The 15,416-nt window shown below is 38.9% G+C and overlaps 1 protein-coding gene across 1 annotated transcript in view; it reads right to left on the reverse strand.

The window, feature by feature from the left end:
• The window catches only part of STK32B (serine/threonine kinase 32B), a 157,921-nt gene that overhangs the window by 71,162 nt on the left and 71,343 nt on the right, over positions 1–15,416 (reverse strand). The window contains exon 4 of the mRNA XM_085059801.1: positions 2,189–2,362. Within this exon, the coding sequence (XP_084915927.1) occupies positions 2,189–2,362 (174 nt within the window). The remainder of the gene's footprint in view (positions 1–2,188; positions 2,363–15,416) is intronic.

Genomic DNA, 15,416 nt, shown 5'->3' on the forward strand with positions numbered 1-15,416 from the left:
CACCACTGCTGGCTCTGCTCCTGAGCCAATTTAAGTCAGCATTGTGCTCTTGATGCCAGACATGCTACAGAGATTTAAGGCAGCTGAAGATCCATCCCACTGACTGCTGTTCCAGGTGGTGCTGAGATAGAAGGCAGAATGTTCTGGGATTCACCTGGCTAAATAACATGTTCACTGGTGTGTGGATCATTTGTGATTTTGCAGTAACTGGTGAGCAGATGAGATGCAAAAGGCTCCTTGTGCCACAGCTGGGTCATTTGGGAAGTAGTGAAATGGGACAGACACACTCAGATCTCAGGTCTGCCAGCTGCAAAATAAACAGTTCTTCTATAACACAATGGAATCCTGAACCAGATCCCTAAACCACAATCCTGGCTAACCAGTCAGTGAGATTCACCACAGGCTGAGAGAGCTATTTTGACTCATCTCTTTTTGTGAAAACTTTTGGTGCAGAGTGAAAGCAAAAACCAAACCCCAGAACTTGCCCCCAAATGGAGCCAACAACCAGCTCCATGCCTTCCCCCACCTCAGTGCAAATCAGCAAGTGTTGAACCACTAGCTGTCAAACAGAAAAATAAGTTGTGTTTACTTGCCATGATTAAGCAACACAGAAGAGATCAAAGTGTCATTCCCAGTTTCATTGTGGGACCATGACAAGGCAGACACTGTCACAAAAAACCATGAACAACCACAATGACTTCAATCCTTCTTTCAAGCTATCTCTCACCTTTGACAGGCTTTCCTGTGAAACTTATTTAAGCTACAGACTTCTAGCAAAATACAAGTTTTGATTACAAACTGGATTGTCTCATGAATATTTTGCCAGCCTATTTGCATAAAAGATCTCATCAATTTGTTTTTTGCCAAGAACATTCCTTAAGGCATTAGAAACAAAGGTCAGCTGTAATTCTGAGCTCCACTTTCAAAATACTCACTTAGGATAGAAAATTTATGCAAAATACATGGAAATGTACTAAAACAGAAACAGTGCACAGCATTTTCTTGGAAGTTTTATTACATTTGGAGTTTTAATTGCAAGCAAAATGAAGTGTCACAATGTTTACTGGAACTGCAAGCAAAAACAAGTGTTGCAATGTTTTTTGGAATTTTGTCTGGCACAGTTTCAGTAACAGAATACACACCTACCATTGCATCTCTTCTCAGAGAGATTTCATGCTGACCATTCCTCCTCAGAAAGTCAGACCATGCTTTTTATTGGATCTTTATTGCAAAATCATGAGGCAGCACTGGCAGGTGGATGGGATGAAATTCTCAAGCAATATATTTGAAGGAATTTGTTTAGACTGGACTTTGGAAGATCTATGGCACAGCTTAGTTTGGTTTGGTCTCTGAAAGTCACATCCACGTTTTGTAACAAACAAAACTTTATTTTTGCATTGATGCCACTCTAAATCAGGAAAGATAACCCTGAATTTAGCCTAAAAAAGAGTAGACTAAAGGTTCAAGCCCATAATTTTATAATTTCATAGTTGTTGTGTTAACATAAAAAGAGAAGTTATTCCTGCTGCTTCAGTGAAATGCCAAAACATTTAAAGAAAACAAACAGAACCTGATATTTGACACTGTTTCTGAAATGAATACTATCTTTGCTTCTGTATGGTAGAAAACCTAACAGATTGCTGTAATATAAAAAGTGAAAAAAGGATGCAGTATCTATCAGTATTCCAATTTGTTTGTACTATTATTCCTACTTCCCCACCTCTCTTCCTCCTGACCTTCATTCAGATGCTGTAAGTAAACAAATTATTGTCAGCTTTAGGTTCTACAACCATTCCCTGATGTTGTTGTGGAAAGCTCTTGTACTGGATTACAATGTTTTTGTGTTCAGTAACACTGGGGCACTGGAGAATCAAAAATAAATTAAAAGCAATCAGGATGCTGTTATGGGTTGTATTTATTATTTAAAGACCATAGTGAAAAATTTACTTCATGGTATGAGATCAGAAGGAGAAAAGGACAGTATGAGAAGGATGCAAGGCTACTGAGTGGCTGTGGACAGAAAGAAAGCACATTAAAATAGCCTTTTCAGAGCTAAATTCCATCCTTGGATAGCAATGGAAACTTTTCAGAGGTTTTGAACAAACAGAACTATGAAATCAGATATGTGATAAAATTCCTCTGCTCTGCCAAAAGCCAGCAGCCCATTCCTCCAATGAAATCCACTCACCTGTGGATGATGTGGTATCTCTGCAAATAATCCAAGGAAAGTGCCAGCTCACAAATGTACAGTTTCACAGTTCCTTCGTTAAAGTGGACATTCTGCTGCAAATGGTAACGCAGGTCACCTCCCAGTAAGAGATCAACCACCATGAACATGTCTTCTTCATCTTGAAAGGAATACCTGGAAGAAAGAGTTACAGATGAGATCTCAGGGCAGATGATGTAGTGACAGCTATGCCTTGGGGTGGCTCTCAGGTAAGTCCCTGATTTGCTCAAAAGGTTTGCACAGAAAGGCATTGTCAGTGCTGTGGTCCAATCCTGCAAACAGGCTTTGATTTTGGTGGGACTCTGCATATTTAACATGGTGCTTTAACCCCAGTGACAACTAAGCACCATGCAGAGGCCACTCACTCCTCTTTCCCATAGTGGGCTGGGGAGGAGAATCAGAAAAAAAGGAAAAACTTGTGGGTTGAAATAGGAACAGTTTGGTTTGGAAGAAAGTAAAGTATAATATCTGTACAAATGATAAGACCATTAATATTTGCAATGAAAAGGAGAGAAAGAAATAAAACCTGAGAAAAACGAGTGATGCACACCACCAGTGGTCACCACCCCCTGTATGATGCCAAACCTGTCTCCCAGCAGGGATCAGCCCTTCAAATCCAGATCCCCCAGTCCATATGAGCATGATATTTTATGGTGTGGAATATCCCTTTGCACAGTCCAGATCAGCTGTCCCAGCTGTGCTCCCTCCCAGCTCCTTGTGCAGCTCCTCAAGGCAGAGCATGAGCCACTGAAAAGTCCTTGACTCAGGGTGAGCACTGCTGAGCCACAGCCAAAACATCAGAGTGTAACCAACATTATTCTCATCCTGAGTCCAAAACATAGCATTGCTCTAATAAGAAGAAAACCAATTTTATTCCAGCTGAAACCAGGACATAAAGGCAAGCAGAGCTTGAACTACTGCCATAATACTGTCCTATTTTAAACATGGATTAACACCTGAATGTTGCTAAACAGTATTTAAAACACCTTTACAGTTTTTACATTCTTAAATAACCATATACTCATTCAGGTGACAAAATGGCTTACAAAATACTACCAGTGAAATGGAAGGCCTTGAAACACACTTGGTATTCACACACATACAACTCTAGTTCAGTGCTTATGGAAAGTGTCTTGGCAGCATTGAGAGCTGCTGTCCCAGGGGTATTTTCCAGATTCAATAAATATACACAATGTTCTATTAGCCCAGTATTTTTTATAGCTTGCAGTGTAGGTCCAAATTCAATAAGGAATAAAACTGCATTTTTACTGCCTAACAATACATATTTTCTTCAGTCAGCAACTTATATCTTATAAAATGAGAGAGTCTTCATGGTTACTGACTGAATTCTTCTGGACCCTTTCCCAGAACTGCCTGCTGAATACTCTGAGGACCAAATTTTGATCTGATTTAAATCCTGTAAATCCAAATGTGTAGCCAGTCAATGTACAGTAAATATATATATATATATATATATATACACACACACACATATATAATGCTTGGGCAAGCAGGAATTTCCATGTGTTTCTACTTACCTTGGCTGTGCTGCCATTGCTCTGGTTTTTTGCAGTCTGAATGAGCTGACAGAAACTCTATGGATTTTGTTTCTTAACATAACTCTATAAGATACAGTTTTTTAGTTTTCCCAAATGGGGAATGGTAAATACCTTATTTCTGATGCGAAATCACTGTTTACTTTGAAATTGTTTTGGAATTAATTTTGCTGTGGAGTTATACAATCATACCAAATATATATTAAACACTGAGAGGTGATCCACAATGATAGTGCCTCTTCCAGCACCTTTTCTCCCATGAGGTGTGTAATATATGCTGGCTAAAGATGTGATTCAGTTCTCCTGAACTGTAAAATTTATGCCGAGGAAATGAAAAAGAGTGGGCTTCCAGAAAATCTGTGCACACCCTCCCCCCAGAGGCAGAAAAGTCTATATTAGATTATTTTAATTGACAGTTACGTACAGTTTCACTTTCATTCCCAGGCTTGCACTTACTGAAATGAGGCACTGCTTAGGGGTTGTCACAGATGGTTCATTTTGAATTTAATGTTTGCTATTCTTTCTGAACTCAGTTCTGAGAAGCGACTTTCTCCCGTTCTCTGCTCTTCTGTTGCATTTGTGTGTGACTGCCAAATGCCACGAGGGGAAAGTAATTTTATTTGCATTAAGCTTACAGCTCAATAAGTCAAACCTCTGAAACATAATGGTAAAGTAGGTGGCACATGGTCTCTGCTCACCCCTAGAGAGGCAGAATTTTGTAACACACAAACATAGGTTAAAAAACCAGAAGGCTTCAAATATATTCAAATTCCTCCAAGTATTGTGCATTGCTGAGCCTGGAGCAATTGCAGAAGCAAAGCTTAAATGTGTAAGATTAAGATTTTTTTTTTTATTCCTTCTTGACACTGCTGTTATTTTAAGTGGAGAAGTTGTAGCACTGAGCAGAAGTGGAATCATCATCATAAAATGGCTTTGGTTGGGAAGGATCTTAAAAATCATCTCTTTCCAATTCCCCTGCCATGGACAGGGACACCTTGCACTAGATCACGATATTCAAATCCCAATCCAAGCTGGCCCTGAACACTACCAAGGACAGGGAAGCCTCAGTTACTCTAGCCAACCTCTTCCAGCTCCTCACCACATCCTGAGAACTGTTGACTTTTCCCTTCAGTTACCACTTGACTCAGGTATAGATTTTGTTTGTTTCCTTTTTATATTATAAAAAAATTTAATTAAAAAAAAAAGGAAAAAAAAATCGCAGATTGAAAACTCCACTTAAATGGTAAGTGAAATACTGTACCTTTTCTGGGACAAAAGAGCACTCCTGGTGCCTAAAGTCCTATGATTACATGTCAGTAGAAATGGTTCTGATGCAACTCTAGTCTTGAGAGATAAATGCCCTTAGTCATTTTTCAGGCAGAGGGTGAAAGCAGGGTGAAGAGTGACTGCTGTGAACTTGCTTTTAAGCTCAATGATTATTCCCTTTTTTGGAAAAATATGAGTCTGTTTCAAGGTGCATGTTCAGTCTAGACAAGAAACCTATCAGAACTACCCAGAAATAAATGTGAAATCTTGTTCACATCCAGATAAACGCTAACACTTGGTGGAACATTATTTTTTCGACCCCAAGCATGTTTTTTGGCTCAGGCACTCTTGTTTTCTGTACTTGTGAGTGGGGAATGGTGGTCCTTTGTCACCTCCCAGGCAAGCTTTGGTGCATCTGTAATTGTTAATGGTTTAAAAGAGAGATCAAACAAAGCTTTCCTACAGGGCTGAACCACTCCTGCCATGGGACTGTCAGGGCCTTGGGCATCTCTGGGAATCCAGGCTGGGATGACAACAGGAGCTGTCAGATTTGCTAATGAATCGTTGGTCTCCTGCTACTGTGCCTTGCCTCTCAGGTAAACACATTAAATGCAATCCCTACAGACAGAGCTACAAGGCTTTCAGAAATGGTTTGTACCTCTAGAACAGAGAATATTTTGAACCCAAACACACAAAAACCAAATAAACAAAACCTTCAATGAAACAAAAAAACCCCAACCCAATAACATCAAAACTAAACTGGGAGATATTCGGAAGCATAGCCATGCTTGCACTGGGCAGGCTTCCCACGTATGACACTTTCCAGATTTTTCTGGGTCACCTTGTCTAGATCATGATTTGCTAAGAAAGGTTGGAGTAGGTGATCTTTGAGATCATTCCACCCTGGTATTCTGTGATTCTGTGATCTTTCATGACCTGTGGATGGTGCACAGCTCAGTTTTATTTAGATGTTGAAGGTGGAATGATGCACACCAAGACAGAGCTGTTGAGAAGCTCTGTATATCCTCTGTGATGTTTTGCTTTTGCCCTCAGAGCCACAGCTGGGTTTTGCCATTTGTACTGATACATGTCTGTGGTAACTCTGCTGACTGCCAGAATTGTTGTGTATCCTGGTGTAGCTAAGACATGAGCTGTACAAGCACTGTTTGAAGGAACATCTGCATGGACATGTTCAGTCTATCAACAGATTTTTTCACCCTCTCTAAGTTCTATCACACTGGACACACATCATTATGCTAACCTTTCACCTCTTCCCATGGACAATGATGTCTTCCCTGCACTGTTGATCCAGTTGGGTCAAACCTTCATGGGTGGAGTTTCTCTGGCTGTCCAGATCAGACCACAGTGTGGTTAAGACCATTCCAAGATATTTTCTGGAGGGTAAAGAAGTCCATCCCAATGAAACCATGTGTCTATGCCCTAGAGGAGAGCTTGTGCCTTGCAAAGAGGAGAAGGTCTCTGGAGCTGACAGACACTCCACTACAGAGACCCTGCAGTTCCCAATTTCTAAGCTGCTGAATGCAGAGCAGGAGTTCCTCCAGGTCCTGCTGTGCAGCTGTGTAAAAAATGGTATTGTCTTCCTCCTGCCCTGTGTTAGTGACTTACAGGACTTTGTACACCAGCCTAGACAATTTTGGTTTGTCATGGTCACAAGCAATCTAGCTCTACATCACTCTCCCTCACACAAATCATGTATTCTTTCTTTACATAAGAAATTAAATATTACCTTTATCTTTTTTTCCTATTTCAATATTTCAAGAAATAAGCTTTTGATTTATTAGTGTAAGAATTGAAAAAGACAAGTGAAATATTGGTCATGGGAGAAAGGAATCTTTCAAAATGTTGTTGAAGGTTGGGGAGGGGCTGATGGCAAATCAGACCAGTGAAGATTAGTTTCTGAGCAAACACTGTAATTTTACTTTTGTAAGCTTCTTATCTGCTCAAAGGTAAATGACATACAAAAGGGTTGATTGGTTTTTGAAGTAAACTCAGAGGTTCTTTGGGATTTTTATGTTAACCAGGTAGCTGAGAAATACCTGATGAATGAATTGTAACATTGTGACTCATATTGAATATTAATCAGTTGATATTGAATACCAATAGTACATTACTTGCTTACTCTAAAGACAAAATTTTAATCCTTCTTGAAATGAAGGAGTAAATGACTTGAAGTAATAGTTCTTGTTTGTTTCTTAAGTAGTGTCATTACCCAGTTGTAGGAAAACTGCTTTAATTACAGACGCAGCCTCTGCTTTCTCTTGGTTGAAGAAAAGTTTTAATGTATTAGAATCATCTTTCTCCAAATTAAGACAAAATAATAAAGCCCATAGCAACAGGGAATGGAATTTTTTATTATCTTCAGACTGGAAGATAAACTATTATTGAACACAGTCCTTGATGGAAACAAATTTAAACAAAGCACTCTTTGAATAAGTTATATCTGTTTCCACATTTATATCTGTATATTTGTTTTAATAATATCTAATTTTTGTATTTGTATCATATTTGTATTTATTATTTGTAACTCTGTGTCTTCATAAAAGCAGTTACAGATGAATTATTATGATCATTTCCCCCCATTTCTTTCCTTCATTTTGGTTAACTAAGGTAATTTTTCATTGAAATCCTTACAGTTGAGGCACCCAGTATTCATATTTCCTGTTTCATATGAATTACCTGGGGAAAAGGACACCATGATGGATATTTTCTATATGACTTAAATTAAAGATAAAAAACACATTAGAAAAATTCCATCATTGAGCCCAAACCTAACTTCACAATCTTGAGGTAATCAGATAAAGCAAGATATGCACAGTTAATACATTCAGATAACACTTCTGCTTTCCACTGAACATGACAAATGATCGATCCTTGGTGTCTCCTAACTACAAAATTAAAGAAGGATCCTTTCCCAATTTTCCCTGGTAGCATTAAAGGGACATGGTAATTTTTTCAATGACATAAAACCCCCCTAGTAACTGTAGATTCTCCCAGTGTAGATGTAGATGCCATTTCCTGGTATGGTGGCCTTGCTTTTTTTTCTTTTCAAACCAGTCCAGTTTGTGTAACTATGTTATAGAATATTCCTCATCCACTGTAAAGCAGCAACAGGTTTACTCAAGATTTGCAGCATTGAAAAAGAACAGGCCACTTAAAGGCTTGAATAATTTGGCATTTGCCAAAGAACAGCAAGGCAGAGAAGAAAAATAACAGTTCAGGGCTCTCTTGTATGGGTGTGGTGGAATAAAATAGAGACATAATATAAGCTGGTATCAGTATAGGTTATAATACAGAAGCCAAAAATAGCAATTTTGATCAGCCAAACATCAAATCATGACAAACTTGCCCGTGCTGAGAAGGTGTGCTGAAAACTATTACACCCACTGCGAATGGGAATAGCAAATACTTACCTTTGAATTATGTATTTCATAAAATGAGGTGTCCAAGCCAACCAAAATAATGTTTTTGTATAAGTTTGTGTGTTCTGCCAGCCAAGGACAAGCCTCAAGAGACAAAGCCCCAAGATTTACTAACTTTGTAAATACAAATATGCAAGTGTTGTGAAGGAATATTGGAAATATTCCTCCATAATGTCTGTCTACGTTTATATAGATTTCTTTGTTCTTTTGGAAAATAGACAAACATTAGCAATTGGAATTTGAGATTTGTGTTTGCAAAGTGTTTAATAGAAGTCTGTTGTTGGAAAGAAATGGAAATATGCCTATTTACAAAGTCAGAAAGACAAGAGTAATTTCTACAAATGTTGTTAAGAATAAAGGACAATTACACCCTTTATTCCTATATTTCTTTATAAAGATGTAAAAATACCTTTCAATATTATCTAAGAAAACTTTTGAGAACAGGGAATTTCTTCTGTAGAGAATTAAGTTGTATATGCTTATACCTTCTCAAATTCTATTTAATGCTGAAGTATCCAAATAAAACAGGTAGGAAAAATGCCTAAATAAAAAATAGTCTGAAATTAAGTTGAAAGATGACTAGAATTTGTCTCAACGAAGATAGTAAGAGACATGTCACAGACTTATTAGCATAGTAAATATTCACCCTTGGCTCCCACCCAGGCAAGGATTATTAATTAGAGACAGTTTAGTATTCACACTTACATGGAAGAAAATTTTCTCCCTCCAGGAGTCTGAGAAGACCACAAATCCTCTCTGATCTGAGAAAGAACCATTCATCATCTGGACATCAGCCAGCCATGTGCACTCTCAGCCCAGAAAGCCAAAGGTGTCCTGGGCTGCATCCACAGATTATTTGCTCTTTTACAATGGACTTTGGTTTCACCCAGTGAAATAGACCTCATTGCTATATTTTTGCATGCACAAACTACAGTCATTGATCAATGCTGTTTTGAAGTGTTTAAGTCCTTTTTGAGTCCTGATGGTTTGAGCTGGTTTGTTTTAGAGCAGCTTTTCTTTCACTCCTTCACCTGGTTCTAATCAAACAATGCTTTGCTCCACCTAGAAGAAGCTTCTTTATTTCTGTCCCTGAATTTGCAGATATTAGGGGAGGCAGAGGTGATTTGGGATGTGGGTTATGGTAATAACTGTAGATAGCAAACAAGGGCAGGTTTAGATTTGATATGAGGAAAAAATTCTTTACTCAAAAGCAGGAACAGGTTGCCCAGAGAAATGGAGGATGTCCCATTCAAGGGATGGGATTCAAGGGAAGCATTCAAAACCAGGCTTTGAGCAGCCTGGTCTAGTGGAAGGTGTGGCCCACTGGAAGTAGATGATCATTAAGGTCCCTCCCAACCCTAACCATTCTATGAAAATATGGTATTTTGCTTGTCTTTCATCATGGTGATAGGGTAGGCAAACCATGAGAGAAACCATGGCATTAAATACAGGTGGTCATCTACTAAAGGAGAAAGTGTTCTTACTGTTTGCTGTTCTTTTTAGGCTGGGACTAAAGAGCTTGGATCCAGGGCTTGCACATGGCCCCAGTCATGTGAGATCTCTTACACTGTGATTAAGCAGCGTTCACTGAACATTAAAATAAACCCACAGAATAATTTTGGATGGAAAAGCTTTTCAGATGTCAGCGAGTCCAACCTCCTGCTCAAAGCAGGGCTAATTTCAAACTAGGTCAGGCTGCCTGGGGCCTTATCCAGGGCAGTTTTGAAAGTCCCCAAGGATGGGAATTCCACAGCCTCTCAGGGAAGCATGTTCTACCCACTCATTTGGTTTTGAAGAGACATTTTGCTTATATCCAGTTAGGATTTCTCTTGCTGAACTGTGTCACTTATGCCACTCATCCTTTCAGTGTCCATGAGTTTTTCTCCATCTGTAAGTAGTGCCATCTTCATGTCACCACCTTTGGGCAGTGGAAGACTTTAATTAATTCCCTTCCCCAGCTCAGCAGTGTCATGTCCCAATGACGCTTCCTCAGATCTTGTACAAAAGGGCTGGATGAACTTATTCCAAGGAAGGCCACTGCAGAAGGTAACTTTTGAGACAATAAGGGACAATAAACTTTCATGAGCATTTGTTAAAGGCCTAGAAAATTTCAGAGAAACAGAATGAAGTTTTGGTACACTGTGAACAATCAAATGGAGAAAAAATATCCACACATCCACACTGCTATCAATTACTGTGACTCTTTTATTCCCACATATTAAGAGCTCTGTTTTTGCAAATGGCTGGTCTCTAAAAGTGTTTTCTGATAATTTGTTTTTCAGGAGAAAATTAATTACTTTTCTGGCTCATTTGCTCATATACTTGTAGACTTAATGGCACAGTCTCATGATAAAGTCTGTGTTTTCTCAAATATTATTAGACCAATGATAAAGTAAGACTTGCAAATGAATGCAAAATAGGCTCATTTCTCAGTCTATTTGTCTAGGATTTTTAGCAGACTTGGATGCAATATCCTCAAAGCTCATTTTAATTGTTCTGCTGTCATGAAAAGCACGGCAGCTTTCACCAGCCTCACTCAGTTTTACTCTCTGAGACCAAAGGCAGCTTCATTCCTCATCAACTTTATTCCAAGTGGTTTATCTTTCATATATATTTTGTTGAGTGGAAGAAAGAAAAGTCTCCACTATCTTCTGCTCTATTAATAGTCTTTAAAATAGGTACATCACAATTACACATGAGAACTCTTTTCTGGTTGAGCAAATTAGAACATATATAGAAGGCACTTGGAATTTGTTGATACTCTCATCTGAATGCAGCCTCTAAAATCCATTCAGCTGTGTTGGAGATGTGCTGTGACTTGGCAAATGTTCACCAAGTTCTTCATTATCACTGTGTCATTATCACTGCCAATTTATAGCACTTCATGTGCACGTGGCACTCCAGCAGTAGCAATTATGTGCAGAGTGCCAACTTGTCTCTCTTGTCCCCGGCTTGTCTCAAACACTTCCAATTAAAGCAGGCAACAGACAGCTTGTGTGACAAACCCAAGGAAACCACTCACACAAACAAGGACCACACTATCAGTGCAGGAAACAGCTCACCTCGAAAAATATGTACTTCAGAAAGTTGTGGGTAAGGAAAAACTCGTGGGGAATAATGGACTGAAAACTTGGACCCCATTTGAGGTGCAGGTCCAGAGCTCTCTCTGTAACTTGCAAAGCTTGATATATTTGTAAATTATGGAATCATTGATTCCTTTAGATTGGAAAAGATCGGCAAGATCAAGTTCCATCACTAACCCAGGACTGCCAAGTCTACCACTAAACCATGTCCTTCAGAGCCACACCTACATGTCTTTTACACACCTCCAGGGATGGTTACTCTACCACTTCCCTGGGCAGCATGTTCCAGTGCTTGATGTGGTCCATCCTGTTAAGCAGAAAATCAAGTATAAGAAGAAGGAAACCAGCATGGATGAGCAAGGACAGCCTAACAGAACTCAGAGAGTAAAATAAATGTATAAGTGGTGGAAGTAGGGGTGGGTGAACCAGGAGGAGCACAGAGTTGTCCAGTCTTGCAGAGGTAAGGTTAGGAAAGCCAAGGCTGGCCTGGAATACTGCATTCCATTCTCAGCTTCCCAGTCCAAGAAGAGCAACACCTTTGCAGGCACAAAGGTGAACAAAGGACTGGAGCATTTTTCACATGAGAAAAGTTTGGGAGAGCTGGGACTGTTCACCCTGGAGAAGAGAAGGTTTATGGGGGATCTCATCAATGTGTATGAATACCTGACAGGCAGAAATGAAGAAGAGGGAGACAGACTCTTCTCATGGGTGCTCTGTGACAGAACAAGAGGCAATGAGCACAAATTAAAACGTGAATCCCACATGAACGCAAGAAAATACTTCTGTGAGGATTGTCAAATGTTGTTTTGAAAAGTTGCTCAGAGAGGCTGTGGAGCCTTCCTTTGAGGAGATACTAAAATCCCAGCCGAGCAACCTGTCTTAGGTGACTGCTCGAGCTGGGGGTTTGCATTAGGTGAACTCAAGATGTTACTTCCAAATGAAACAATTCTGCAATCTTTTCATTGCAGCAGCTAACCAGCTCTCTAAACTACCTACAATTAAAGGAGTGTTGAAGAACAGAATTTGAGCAGATGTTTGTCTCATGGACAATTTCTTCTGTTTCTCTTCCCTCCTTCTCTCAACCTGATTATTTGAGGTTCACAGTTCTTCATTTAATGGAAGATTTTAAATAACATAGTTACCAGTAGTAATAAACACTAACTACTAAACAAGTATTTCAACCTGATCAAATAACCCAAAGTTTTAGAGCACAGAGCAATAAGATTGTGCTGGGACAACAGAAGCTAATGAAAAAAAGGTGTTGAAGGTCTGGAATTATACTTTGTTGAAACCCAAAGTTCAGCAGTCAAACTTGGGATAGATTATAACAAATAATTCCAAACCCTCTCTATTTTTAACTTCAAACACTGTTATATTTTAGAGACAATTTTGTGTCTTTCTTTCAGTTTTATGAAGCAAAGAAACATCAAAGCTGCAGCACTTATCATTAAGCTTCAATCAAAACAAAATTTAATCTTTAGCACATGATTCATTGAATGAACAACAAATCACACACTGGAGTTAAGAACAGGTATAAATCTTTGCTGTGTGTAACCTTAGACACTGCTGTGATTGTGTATGTGTATCTCTGTGTGTTTGGCACTCTGCATGGGTTGGGAGGCTTAGAACTGTGCTTTTCTTTTTCATTTATTTAGGCATGAACGAGATTTTCCTCTGAGCTACACAAACCCCTTCATTTTCCTGGTATGAAACCTAGAAAAGGCAGATCAATCTTTCCTTGTACACAAACCCCTTCTGTAGCTAGTTTACTCACTGGAATTGGACAGATTTCCTATCATCCCTTTCCCCTTTTCCTGACTTCACTCTAAACTAAAATTTCTCACTGCTACTGAAATAAACAGTTCATCTTATTTTGGTATTGTCAGAAATATACAAAGACTTTTCAGCTAGCTTCCAGAGAATCTCCTCTGCTCCAGCATATCCCTGGTGAATAAAGCCAGCTACTCAAACATTTCACTCGAGCAGCTTCTCTTATTTTCTGTCAATAAAATAGTTAATTTAAAATTGTGGTGCTGAAGTATGATGCTTTCAATCAAGTGTAGATGCCTACCAACATTTTCAGATATTCCTCTTAGTATGATGCATGTAGTTTTTTAATTAGGGGCATTTCTAAAATGTTAAATTAAAGAAGATGGACTAAAACATGTCTCACTCTGTCAAGTCTTTACTAGTTCATCTCAGACTTACCCTCTTAATTGGTGTGCAAGTTATTTTGCAAGCTTTCCAAAACCACAAGATGAAGCAAAAATCTGAATAGTAATGTGAAGGATGTAGTGCAAAACAAATTAGGCTCATTGTTTCTCTGTCATTGTAAATGAGGACAGAAAGATGTTTTCAGTTTCAATTTCAAGATAATTTCTTTCATACAAAAATTTCCTCACAAAAATCAATTTCCATGCAAAAATCAATTCTTCTGGAAGGAATGTAAGATAAGAGTGTGATTTAAGTGATTCTTCAACAGCATGAGCATACATGAAATAACCTTTTCTTTTTACAGCTGTTTCTCATCCATACACCAAATCTAGGAGAAACCTTGAAAACCCAGCTGGGCACGTTGGGCTCAACAATTTACTAGAATGGAGTTTCTTAGACCAAATTTTGACCAGACTACCTCTGGGTACACTATTAGTGGGTTAGAAAAGTAGTTTCTCTATGGTCACTGTGCAGTAAGCAGGACACCTCTGGTGCTGCTCATAGGTGTGGTAATCACCCCCTAGAATTTCCCTTTTTCCCCACTGATCACAGAGGCAGACCAAGGCAATGAGGCTGATGGCTGATGTGAGCTGGGAAGAATTCAGTTTCTCTAGGGCTTGTCTTTTCTGTTTTGGGAAGTCTCTAATATGATCAGTGGATCACATTCACATGTACATTTTGACTGCTGCAGAAGGACTGATAATTATGACTGTCAGTGAACATTTTTTGTTTGATCAGCAGAGACAAATATAAGACAGATTTTCTGGCTTATGCTGGTCTTACAGGCTCTGAGTTCCTGCCTTAACTGTACATATCTTGCTTCTGGTCACTTAATTGATTTTACATTTAACTCCAGGAAGATAGACCTTCATCCATTCCCATTAAAAAGACAGGAAAAGTATTAAATTGCAAATACAAAGTGTTCCTATGCATAAGCCAGGAAGAAAGCAAATAATGAAAACTTTTCTAATTTTCTATCTGTGTTGCTCAAATCCATCTGAAGAAGCTTTTTGTCAATGTTCAATTTCATGTTGGAGGCACCTTGATCTTTAATAAGAACAAGATTTAGTGCAAGGAGACATGGAAAGAATGAGGAGCTCTTCAGGTTAGGGATCCTGAATTAAGGAGATTCTTAAGGCAGTTATAGGAACAAGTAAATTAAATAAACATTGGCAATTCTCTTGTGCTGTTTTTTGAATTTATTTTTTTATATTGTTGTTCTACATTAATCCCAGCATATCAGTGAAACTCAAAGGAAGAAAAGCTGCTCAAAAAATCTAGGTCTTAATCCCACATAATGATAAGCAATGGAGTTTCTCCAGATACTGTAGTGATCAGTCACACAGCTGGTCACAAAATCACCTGCATTGGCTCACATCAGTGTAAGGATTCAGACTAGGACATATCTACAGTAATTTCTCACCTGGCAGCATTTTATGCTAATTAATTTGAATATAAGCAGTCAGATAACCAAAGCCCATGATTCTTAGCACTCTGTTTGATGGCAGCTCTTGTGCCATACTCATGCCATGCTCACTGCCATAGCAGCCAATGGGGCTTCCAGCAGTATTTTGTGGATGTGGCACATGTTCTTGTCCCCTCCCTTTCTTAGCATGTGAAGTGGAACATC

This window comes from Lichenostomus cassidix, chromosome 4 (assembly GCF_008360975.1).
Source record: "Lichenostomus cassidix isolate B80296 chromosome 4, HeHo_3.0, whole genome shotgun sequence".
Classification (NCBI taxonomy): domain Eukaryota; kingdom Metazoa; phylum Chordata; class Aves; order Passeriformes; family Meliphagidae; genus Lichenostomus; species Lichenostomus cassidix.